The 12,826-nt window shown below is 41.0% G+C and overlaps 1 protein-coding gene across 5 annotated transcripts in view; it reads right to left on the reverse strand.

Annotated features, from left to right (window-relative positions):
- Dnajc6 (DnaJ heat shock protein family (Hsp40) member C6) overlaps positions 1-12,826 on the reverse strand; it is a 146,061-nt gene that overhangs the window by 7,013 nt on the left and 126,222 nt on the right. For all 5 annotated transcript variants that reach the window (XM_076934609.1, XM_034502410.2, XM_034502408.3 and 2 more), the window contains 4 exons: positions 11,824-11,958; positions 9,752-9,820; positions 7,380-7,499; positions 1,160-1,423 (listed from right to left, as the gene is read on the reverse strand). In XM_076934609.1, coding sequence (XP_076790724.1) covers positions 1,160-1,423; positions 7,380-7,499; positions 9,752-9,820; positions 11,824-11,958 — 588 coding nt within the window. The remainder of the gene's footprint in view (positions 1-1,159; positions 1,424-7,379; positions 7,500-9,751; positions 9,821-11,823; positions 11,959-12,826) is intronic.

The following is a 12,826-nucleotide window of genomic DNA, read 5'->3' on the forward strand; positions in this document are numbered from 1 at the left end:
TGGAACTCAAGTCCAGGCTCTGTCACGAATCTCAAGAAACCGAGAGATTACTTTTTAGATTTATCTCATGGACCACTCATCTATAATGGAGCTTTGGTTTTGAACATACTATAAAATAATACATGAACACATCTAGGATATTCCTGCAGAGGAACTGGGTTCCATTCCCAGCACCTATATGGCGGTTCATAACCATCTATAACTCCAGTTCTAGGGGATATGAAATTCTTTTCTGACTTCCTTGGGCACCAGGCATGTACATGGTGTACACACATTCACACAAGCAAGTATTCATATACATAAAGTAAAACAAATCTTTAAAAATATGTTTTTTTTTAAAGTTTTGTTGGGCAGTGGTAGTGCACACCTTTAATTCTAGTTCTTGAGGCAGAGGCAGAGGCAGAGGCAGAGGCAGAGGCAGAGGCAGAGGCAGAGGCAGAGGCAGAGGCAGAGGCAGAGGCAGAGGCAGAGGCAGAGGCAGAGGCAGAGGCAGAGGCAGAGGCAGAGGCAGAGGCAGAGGCAGAGGCAGAGGCAGAGGCAGAGGCAGAGGCAGAGGCAGAGGCAGGCAAATCTCTATGAGTTTTAGGCTAGCCTGGTCTACAGAGTGAGTTCCAGTACAGCCAGGGCTATGCAGAGAAACCCATTTCAAAAATCAAACAACAGACAAAAAAAAAAAAAAAAAAAAAAAAAAGAACATTAATCTGGGGAATCTTCCAGCCCTAGGTGACAGCACTATCACAGGTGCCCCAAACTCAGGAATCTACCAACCACTCCTCTCACTCCGGTATAAGGGGAAAATCTAACATCATTTTGACAGGTTCCCATTCCCTTTCTCCTAAGAATACCTTTTTTCTTTTAAAGGAAATAGTTTCATGTCCCATCTATCCATCCAATCAACATTAACACTTAGAATACAGCAAGTGCAATGCTAGGTTTGAAAACCTATGACAAATGCCTTCCTTCTTACCAAGGAGAAGGAAAGGCGAGTGAGCCAGCAGTCACATGACACCTGTTTGGGATCATGGTAGGCCCAGTACTTGGGGTGTGGATCGCCTGATGTCCCTTCAATTCTAAGATGGTGTCCTTCAGACATAACATCTCCACCAGTATGACAATACAGGCAGGTCATCCTATACCAGACTCATGTCATCATCCTTACCCAAGTTAGTAGATCCTTTTCCACGTTCACTCTGTCCTGCAGGCATAGCTGAGAAGCTCACGTTGTAATTGGGTCGGTTCTGAGGGGAAGAGTGAGGCATACCGGACTGTGGCTTAGGCTGTGCCTGCTGCCAGTTGTAGCCAGCTGGCTGTTGCCACCCTCCACCCATTGGCTGGGGGGATGCTTTCTGTGGTGAGCTGAGAGGTGGAAATCCTCCACCCAATCCAGTTGGTGTGGTGGGCTTGCTGGCAAATGAAGAGCTACCTATGGAGGAGAAGGGAGAGAGGCAGTAAGGCTATTGAGAGTGGCTTCAAACTCGAGTCACAAGGCATTGCTAGTGGAAACTGCTTTGGGTGGTAACAGAACTAACCTTCCTAATGGGAAGAAAAATCACAGGCATATCCGTATATCTGTCATTTCCTCAGTTACCCCACAGATACTTCAGGTAGTACCTTTGGCTCATTCTTCTCTTCAGATGAATGAGGTGTTTTGTGTTTTGTTTTGTTTTTCTATATCACACAGCCAGCCTATGGTAAAATACTTGAATCTAGACTTTTGAGTCCAAACCAAAAGAGCGTATTGTGCTACCCTGCCCAGACTTCCCCCTTCTCAGGAAGTTTTATTTCTTTACTAGAGTCAAAACTACCAAGTGGCAAGTATGGGGATAAAACAAGTGACCTCATTAAGGTTCTGCTTGAATGTCAACTCTTAGGATTAATTATCATTTGCTGTAAGAAAAGGCCTGGTTAGAACACAAGAGTGTTAGAGATGTTTCTAAATTTCACAAATAGGTTTCAGTTTTACACTGCCGCATTCCATTGCAGGAGGGCTAGAACTTAGGAGGCAAATTTAGAAGCTGAAATACAGTGATCTCCAAAGACCCTTCAAAGAGCCAAAATAATGATGATGGTAACAAAATAACTAACACTTCTATAGGTCTTCACAGTGTAAGTAAATAGTATCGCTGGGTCAATCTAAAGAGGAGGGAATTAAAGCTAAGGTTCACTGACAATATTGCATTCACACAGTTGGTTAATGCAGATGCCATGACCAGGAGCATCTTACCTCTGCAGCTCTGCAACCAGAGTCTCAAGTTCCTACCAGAGTTCTGAGCTGCTACTAAAACTCACCCCTTCCTATGTCTTTCTTCTATAGCTATGTCCTTTCATTTGGACCCTAAGACCCCTCTTCCCTTTCCCACGTAGATGCTGTATTATGGCTACTGACTTTGGAATCAACCTGTTTGAGTTCAGTGCTAGCACTCACATACAGTTCACTCTCTTAGGCATGTGTCCCAAGTCATTCACCAGCAGGTGTTGAGATGCCTGCCATGTGCCAGGTCCTATGTTGGACACTTGGATTCCTGAATTGGATGCTGAAAGTCAAGAGTTCCAGAGAACCCACTCAACTGTCTCTAAAGCTAGATGATTTTTTTTCATTTCTGTGAGCTTCAGTGTTTTCATCTATAAAATGACTATGTCTTTTATCAGAGGTATAGTATAAACACATAACCATCGCAGGAAGTGTTTCACAGCCCCCCCCCCCAGACCTGACTTAAACAAACTCAGATACACTACAAACCACAAAACAACATTAACCACATGTTTGACACGTTGTAAAGACTCAATAAGCATTTGGTCATAGAAAACAGTAATGGCAAACTGACACTCAAGTCTATCCCTGCCCCTGTCATTTTCCATCACCAACCCCTGTTCTTGAGGCAAGGTCTTATTATGTAACCCATATGGTCTAAAACTCCCTATGTATGCTAGGCTGGACTCAAATTGGTGATCCTCCTGACCTGTGCTTGGGAATAGAGGCAACACCAGCATGTGCAGCTTACTGCTGTCATCTGACAAAATACACTTTCAAGATCCTCCTCAAGGGCCCCCTAGACCCTCTTGTCCCTAGCACATCAACATATGTGTAAGGCTGGGTGTTCATCCTGTACTGTGATTTCATTTTATATTTTAAGAATACTTACTTTGTTCTAAATACATCTGCTCATCATTTTAATATTTGATTCGTCTCCTATTTATAGAACAAAACCTCATGAACTAAAGGCACCTTCCAGATTTCTAATCGCTCCCATCAATTGTTTGTTCATTTAGGAACTACTCTGAGCATTTTGTACACGCCAGGCTGCAAGATCCACCAGTGAAACAGTGGGTGCTGACATGGCTCTCATAGGACCTGTCAATACTGTATGGCTCTATAATGTCTAACTTTCCAGAATATGTCATAGTCACATGAAATGATTCTATATGCAGATGCTATCAAAGTGGTGAACTGACTGAAAACCAGCACAGCTGCTAGACCTAGATCACAGCCATCCTGCCACAAGCTGAAAAAGTCTTGGTTTTCAACCTTGACTATGCATCGGAATTATCTAGGGAACTTCTCGTTAAATGTGTCAACTAACATAGCACCTGTACAGTGGGTATTTATATTTGACTAACATTTCTCCCTCCTACCGTACTGTAAGGCCCATTGAGCAGGAATGTCATCTACCTTCATTCATTATCCATTCCAGAATGCTTAGCGGAGTACATATAATCACAGAGACAAATCGAATGAGGAAACTGAAGCTTATTGTTTCAAATGGAGGTTGTCTTTTTCTGGGATCTCCTAGCAAGTCTGAGAGGGCTTAACACTTCCTGGTCCTTTAACTTGCCTTCTGACCTGCCAACAGTTTCAACTCATTTTCTCTGTTAATAGCAGGTGTTTTCCACCATTACTGAATTCAATCTTCCTAAAAGACAAACGAACTGCTTTCTGAATGGGCACACAAGTTGCAGTGAAGCAATTCTGAAGTCTTCCTCGAGTCAGCCTTTACCTTTTCAAACCCATTCCTCCAGCCCCATCCCAACAGATCCCAGGTCTGCCCACTAGAAGTCACTTTAGACATCCCCTCCCCTCTGACTGGACTCCTTTCTCTACCCATATCCTAACCATATCACAGGCTTCAAATTAGAAGCCACCCCAGTCGACCTCTTCTATCCCTGGACCCTGGCTTATGTGATTTCAGATTGAAGGTGAACTTCTCCAATCATTAACCCCTTTCTGGAAGTACAAGAGATTACCTAGAACTCATAAAGCTCCATCCTTACCAAAGTTACATCTAGGCCGGTTACTTCTGAATATCTAGGGAGTATTTGGGCACTGATGTTGAACTGGTTCAACTGAATGATCTTAAAGAGTCCTCTGTCTATTGTTTTTCCTAAGTTACTGCTGTATTGTCTAATGAGTGGAAATTTTGGCTTCTATCTGTCACTGGTGAGTCTGTTCATCCTGTGGCCTCAGTGAGAGAAATAACTTGAAATTTCTAAGCTGTATAGAGAAGTATAAAGTAGAGAAGCATAAGAAGCCACAGTCTGAGAAGGAGCTGTAAGAATGACTGCATTTCCAAACTGCACGTGCAGGTTCCTCGTTTGTGGTGATGCAGATTTAGCTACTCTAAAACCATTGATGCTATCTGATTATAACTGCAATCCGAGGAACTGGAAGACTTCTATGTGGAAGAAGGCAAGGAAGATACTGGGAGTAGGATTGACTATACAGACACACACAGAGCATAAGGATGCTTTTGACTTCTTCCCCTCTTTTTTTATATCCATTTTAATTAATTTTCCTGACTTACCACTCTGGATAAGACTTCAAGCACCACAATGAATGAGAGTGAAGAAAGTGGACATCTTTGTCTTATTTTTGATACTAGGAGAAATGCTTTGAGTTTTGCTTCATTTAGCACTGGCTATAGGTTTGCCACACACTGCCTTTACAATGTTAAAGATATGTTCCATCCATTCTTAGCTTTTCAAAGGCTACCAGTGATGGATGTTTGCTTTTTTTCAAGAGTTCTGTCCTGAATCCATTTCTATGGTGTATTAAATTGACTGATTTGCATATGTTGAACCATCTTTGCTTTCTGGAATGAAGCTAAATGGATCATGGTGATTGATCATTTTTATGTGAACTCATTTTCCAAGTATTTTACTGAGAGTTTTTGCATAACTCTACCAGGGAAATGTTGTTGTTGTTGTTGTTGTTGTTGTTGTTGTGTCTTTATCTGGTTTAAGTATCAGGATAAAACTGGCTTCGTACAAAAGAGTGTGTATGTGTGCCTTTCTTTTAATTTTATGGAATACTTTGAGCAGTGTTAGTACTACAACTTTGTAATGCCTTGGTATAATGATCCATGAATATATCTGGGCTTGGTGATTTTCAGTTGTAGATTTTTTTAAAGATCACTGCTTCAATTTCCTTGCTTGTTACAGAGCTGCTTGAACTGTTTTCCATTGTTATATAACTTAGGTCAAATCATCTAGAAATGCAACCTTTTTTTTTTTTTTTTGATTTCCCAATTTAGAGGAATGTAAAATTTTAAAGTATTTCCCTTTGCTATGAATTTCACTGATACCTTTTGTATTTTCAATTTTTCTGTCTTTAATTTAATTAATGTGCATCTTCTCTTTTTTTAGTTTGGTGAAGGATTTGCCCATCTTATTTATAACTACTCTCTTCACTGTTCTGTTTTTTGTATTATTTGTTCATTTCTATTTCACTTATTTCTGCTCCAATCTTAATCATTTATTTCCATCTACTGCTTTTGTATTTGGCTTGTTCTTGGCTGAGAAAGAAGAATTCCAATATATTAATATTCTCGCAAAGCCTTTCTCTCTTCCCAATGGTAAACTTTCACTTTTCTATGAATCTCACCTGAAACCTACTTTACAGTAAAAGTGTATGATCTGAACCCCTTGTGTAACCCTAGGGGTTCACACTCTGGGGATTTTTGTTGTTGTGTTGGTTTTTTGTTTTGTTTTTTTTTTAAAAAAAAAAAAAAACATTATAATCCCGTCCAAGGCACCTCTGGAGCCACTCTATAATCTCATTAACTGAAAAGGAAGAAAAGAAAGCAACTCTTTGAGATGTTACTTGAAAAGAAAGCAAAACAGTCTATACAGCTAATACTAAGATACTTATACATGGCTCCGTAGTGGGAAAATTTCCCCTCAAGTTGAGAGGAGCTAAGATTGAAGGAGTAAGGAGAAGAAGAGGAGAGAAAGAGGAGAAGGAAGAAGAGGAGTTGAGGAGGAGAGATGTAGGAGCCATGGATGACCACACATGTATGTATAAAGAACAGTCCTGGGTAACAAGTTATATCTAGGTTAGTTTTTTGGGTAACATGTCTAATTGTGTGAGCATCTTGTTAATTGAGCATTATCAAACATATAAAGCCTTTGGATAATCTTTAAGCATTAGAGTCTCATTTCTACTGGGTACTGAGTGGATGGTGGGATGGTCTGGGCTCAGCCCAGCCTTGCGGAGACAGCATGGAAGATTGACAAAGCCATCTCCCACTCTGGCGTCTCATGGGTGCCAGGGTGGGTACTTCTGGCCCCCTGAGCCAAGCAGTGGTGAGAACACTCCCATACCACCCACTTATGGCCTCAGGAAGATGGTGGCTGATTAAATCAAGCAAGACTGAGTGCTGACATTTTAAAGTATTACCACAACAAAGTGGTGCCCAATGTAGGGTGCCAATTTGTTGCAGTAAATTTCCAACCCAAGAAGGCCTGATCAATAAAAACACAACTCAAATGATATAAATACAAACTGCACACCTAGATTGAGCAGATTCACCACTACACTACTCTATTCCCCATCCATGAGATCCCTTATAACTTGTGGGTTTTTCCAGGCCACGTGCTTCTCCTCCATTGTCCTTCCACCTTCCTCCTCATCGTTCTCCTCCTCTCTCCCTCAAAACTCTTCACTCCACCTCCCCTTCCACTGCCCAATCATTGGCTCTAGCCTTTATTCTACAAATTAAGGTGGGCAAAAGGTTCACAAGTCACCTGTATACTGACTGATTCACTTCTCATCTGCAGTCCCTCCCAGTAAAGAGGAATTAGCATCAAAATACAAGACCAGGGCTATCCACAACCTGGCTCTACTTTGAGAAGCCCATACCTAAGCACTCAAACCTGCCTTAATTTCTTCCCCAGTACCTCTCTTTCTCTTAACACTAGTGCTTAAACTCCAACTTTGCTTCAAATTGAAGCCAAAGATGCAGTTTTACCTGAGGTCCCAAAAAAAGATTAAGGGAAGTCTTATGTTGCTATAGGAACAGTGTGTAGCTGTGTCTCTGTCCCTGCCACAGTTGACATTAGCATCAAGTATTAGTCACATCTTAATCTGATAAGTGTATATATACCTAGTGTCCCCAGGTCAGCGAAGGGATCCAGAGTCTGGGGCTTGCCCTGATGGGTAGGGGTGCCATGTGATGAGCCTGTTGGGCTGGTGGCAGCGGATTTGCTTCCCATTCCAAAACCTCCTGAAAAGGAACAGAGATCATTGAAGATGAGTTGGTCCCTGCTGAAAGTCAAGAGTTCCAGAGAACTCGCTCAACTGTCTCTAAGGCAAATTAAGATGGAGTCTGAATAAGTGTAAGAAGTCCCTGGATATTCTTACTCCAATTTAGGAAAGTGGTGACCTGAAACAAGGATAAGACATGTCAGGCATGAGATCTTCGAAGTCCATGCATGTCATTGCCCTTGTTTATTTCTTCTATCCCAATTCTCTCTCTCTTCAGAAATCTAGGTTCAGGCTGTATCTCAACTCCCCCTGCCACCCTGGGGATCCTGCTTACCATCTTTCAACTACACTATTTTTAACTTTAAAATTTTTTGTATAAATAGTTTATGTGCATAGGTGTGTTTTGCCTGCGTGTTTGTCTATGAACCCGGTGTCTGCAATACCCACAGAGATCAGAAGAGGGCACCAGGTGCCCTGGAATTAGAGTTACAAACAGTTGTAAGCCACCATGTAGGTGCCAGAACTCTAACCTGGGTCCATTGCAAGAGCAGACAGTGTTCTTAACCACTGAATCATCTCTCCTGTCCATTAACTTCTTAAAAAAAAATTCAAAATCACAGGGAATAAAGCACAAAGTGGACAAATTAAAAGAGAATAGCCTGTTTGACAAGGGACAGAGTCAACAGAGTTAAAAAAAAAAAAAAAAAGTCAAGGGGGGACATTATTTGCCAACCATTATTCTGATAAGGAGTTTGAGCCAGAGTATAAAAGAAAGAAAGAAAGAAAGAAAGAAAGAAAGAAAGAAAGAAAGAAAGAAAGAAAAAAGAAAGCAACTAAAGCTTAATAATGAATTGACCAATGACTTGATTTAAAAATAAATAAGGACATTTCAGCTAAGAAGATTTGCAAGCAATCACAAACATAAAAAGATTCTCAACATCACTCTCTTAGTTACTTTTATATTGCTGTGATGGGCACCATGACCAAGGCAACTCATAGGAGAAAGAGTTTAAGGGGCTTACAGTCCCAGATAGTTAGAGTCTTTGACCATCATGGTGGGGAGCATGACGGCAGGCAGGTACAGTGCTGGAACAGTACTTGAGAGCTTACATCTTATCCACAAGCTAACTGGGAGCAGGGTGGGGTTTTGAAACTTCAAGCCCACTCTTAGTGACACTCCACTCCTTTCTCAAACAGTTCCACCAACTGGGACCAACTATTCATATATGTGTATTCTTATTCAAATCACCACAGTCACTAATTATTAAAGGAAGTGCCAATCAAGTAAACAATGAGATATTACCTTACTCCTGCCAAGATTGGCATTTGTTAAAATAAATAATAAGCATTTGTAAGAAGGAGAAGGAATTGGAATCCTTGTACGCTGTGGGTAGGATGCAGAATGGTATAGTTACTGTGGGAAGTAGTATGCAAGATCTTCACAGATTTAAAAGACCATGATTCAGCACCCATGTTCCTGGGAATATATCCAAGATATTCATTAAAATAAGGATCTTAAAGAGATATTGACAACCATAGTCACTGCATTAGTCCTGTCCAGTGAAAATGACAGGAAGGGAAAAAATGTGATATTATGTAAACAGTAAAATATGAGTTAGCCTTAAAAAAGGAAGAAATATTCTTATGGGCTACAATATGGATAAACCTTGGGACATTTTGTAAAATGACATAAGGCACTCACGAAAACACAAATGCTGTGACATTCTACTTAGTAGGAAACTTATCCAGTCAAACTCAATGAAAGTAGGCTACTGGTTATCTGGGGCTGTGGAAAAGAAACCACGGGAACTATTACTTGGTGGGTGTGGAGTTTCTGTCATGAGCAATGAAGAAGGGTATATCTACATTGTTTTACTTATTCTCACTTTGCTGTGTAGGATAAATAAACATTGTGCCCCCCCCCCATTTCTCAGATGAGAAAACTGAAGCTGAGACTTATCCAAAAACAACAACAACATAAAACAAAACAAAACAAAAAAACTAGGAGAGTCTAAGTGGTAGAACCAGTTCAGATCCATCTAATTGTATTATTGAGTTAGATATACAGCATATGAGTCTTGGAAAGTTAAACAGCACGCACACATACACACACACACACACACACACACACACAACACATATACACACGCTTCATGTCATTAAGTACATTGGTAAGCAGATCTTTGGAAATGATCAAACTACACAGTGTACTATATGATATTCCAAGTATCCACCATCTTGTGCATACAAAAATAAACCACTGGTCTTTACCTGGTTTGGTATGCCAGTCCCAACCTCCAGCAATGTCTGGCTGGATGTTCACAGCAGGAGTACTAGAAGCTGCAAATGGAGAGAAGATGGATGAGAACAAGGTGGCTCAGAACCCACTCTTCCGAGTTTGCGCAGATTAATCTACCCTGCATGGATCTGCACAGCTTCTACACAGCTAATGGATTCATTCTGCTGCCTGGACTTTTACTCTACTCTGCAACAGGGATACTTGCTGTTTTCATCTGCGCATGCTCATGGGAACATGGTAGCAGCCAGAGGCTTTTGCTCTCATTCCTTGGCTCACCTTCATGTTACCTCTGTATCCATTGACTTGAAATTATAATCGTGCACGTGTCTGTCTTCATTAAATTTTGAGTCCCTTGAATGCAAGGACTGTCTTATTCATCACTGTGCACCCCACTTGTATACTTAACATTCTGGGCCATGCAAAGAGAGGGAAATATCCTTAAACTCAGCGTGGCTTAGCTCAGTACAGACAAGGGCACCAAGACACAAACCACTCAGAACCGGGGTCCTGTTTTCTCTTTGGCTGTGGCATGGATTGAAAATGATGAGCCATTCAGAACACTAATTGGGCAAAAACTATGAATTGCCCATTATGCTGGTGGCAGATATGTGTCTACTGTCACTCAGAAAGAAATCTATTAGAGCTTCAAGAGAAAGCACTCCGACCTCTCGCAAGATTTTGAGCAGAACTGAAATGAAATGTGCTGCTGGAGGAAAGAATCTTTCCCTAGGACTTTTCATAAAATTCGGTAGAATTCAGTCACTAAACTAGCATCACAAGTGGGATTGAAAACAAACACACACACACACACACACACACCTCATATTACATACACCCCACATATATGCACACACACCACATATGTACCACACATATACATACCACATATATACACCACATACATATCTCACATACATATCTCACATACATACAACACATAATACACATGTATATACCACATACACACACCACACACACACACACCACATACACCCCACATACCACACATACACACCATACACACACAAACCACACAGACACCACACATCCCACTTATACACAACACACATGCACATACCACATACACATCCCACTTACCCACACACATACAACACACATGCACACCACACACACACATACACATCACATACATCACATGTCCATACACCACATACAGGCACACACCTACATTCCACACAAACGAAGGACATAAGGCACCAGGACCAGCATTCTAAGGATTCATAGTCATCTGTTTTACTTACCTACTGTCAACATATCATGTACCTTCCCATCAGTTAGTTAATTTAAAAGCACACACCATTACACCATTATTAGTGATGATGGTTCTTTCCATTTTACTCTTCCCTGCTCCAGCTCAGCAGTCACTCATGAAAAAGTTCCAAAAGTGACAGCTTTATCAACTTTCGCTCGCTGGCTTTCTTTACATTCTGATGTTAAGTCTGATATCCATCAGGATGTAAAATGAAGAAAGAGAGAGAGAGACCTGAATTGCTGAAAAGAAGATAGTAAGGAGGGAAACTGGGAAACAAGGTCCCAGGCATGAGGATGGAAGAGTAAAGGGATCTACTTGGGCCATGACCAGTGACACAATGTTGTCTCTTATGTTAGTTGAAATGAGGAGGCATTATGGGTTCATAAATGACATAGATTACATGTAAATGAGAAAATAATAACATTAACCATCACCCTGCATTTGAAATATGAAAAAATAAGATTCATAAATCAGTAAAATATATTGTTAATTTATTGAGCAGATAACCCAAGTATTATTCTAATAAGAGACTGTTATAAAAATATTAAGATACCTCGCATTCCTTTATTGCATTGGAAACTTTGGAATCTGGTGTTTGCCTTATACATGGAGCACAGTTCATACCAGACTAACCCCATCTTGACTACTCAGTAGCCATGCAGGGCTAGCAGACATCACAATACATGAGTACATGCACACACAGCACTTAGTGTTGTCTTGTGGAAAACCACTCCACTATTCCACTGAATGGAATAGAAAACACTTTCTTACCATGCACTGTAGGGGAAGGACTTCTCGTGGGCTGCAGAAAGGGGTCGCTAGAAGCATTGGATGTGTTCAGAAAGGAGCCCAACAAATCCTGACCTGGTGGCTTAGCTGGGGCTCCAAACGGGTCAAAGGTGGCACCTAGAAAACAAAGGGAAATGCATTTCTTAATCCTGTCAGTTAATTGTTATAATATCAAAGAGCTGCCACTATTACTTGACCAAACACTTGAAAAATCAGAATGATGCTTGCCTCCTGACTCCCCCTTCCCTTCCTAGCCTCACAACATTCTCTGGAACTAACAGTGGGTCCCACATAACAGGAATCACCCCACCTTTGTAGATAAAAGTCTGGATTTATTTATTAGAAAAGCTATAACTCTAAATGAAGGTCCAATTAGCTTTTATAAAGCCTGTGTGTGTGCACTGTGTGTGTGTGTGTGCGTGTATGTGTGTAGTGTATGTATGTTTAGTATCTGTGTTAGTGTGTGTGATGTGTGTGTGTGGTGTGTGTATATGTGTGTAGTGTATATAATGTATGTGTAATGTGTGTGTAATGTGTGTGTCAGTGTGTGTGTGTGCACACGCACATGTGTATACCACACCACAAAAGAGCACAGACATCTGTTCTCATCTTCTATCTTGTTTGAGACGGTGTCATTTTTCTGCTGCATACATCAGGCAAGCTGGCCTGGAGCTCCTGGCTCATCTTCCTCTACTTCCCATCTCCTTGTAGAAGTGCTGGGATTACAGGTATTCATTCACCCTACATATCCAGCTTTTATGTGTGTTCTGGGGATTCAGACTCAGGTTCTGAAACTTGTGTGGCAAGCATTTTTACTCAATGAGCTATCTCCCCAAGCCGTCTTTTGAAAATCTTAGTAACATAAAACCAGTAAGTCATAGTCACAGAGTACCCAAGAAAACAAGGTCAACACAGATGAATCCATGAGTTACCCAAACTGTGTATAAGCTACAGGGGTTCAGTGACTGACAAGTGTTCGTGTAAA

The sequence above is a fragment of the Arvicanthis niloticus genome, chromosome 5 (assembly GCF_011762505.2).
Source record: "Arvicanthis niloticus isolate mArvNil1 chromosome 5, mArvNil1.pat.X, whole genome shotgun sequence".
Classification (NCBI taxonomy): Eukaryota; Metazoa; Chordata; class Mammalia; order Rodentia; family Muridae; genus Arvicanthis; species Arvicanthis niloticus.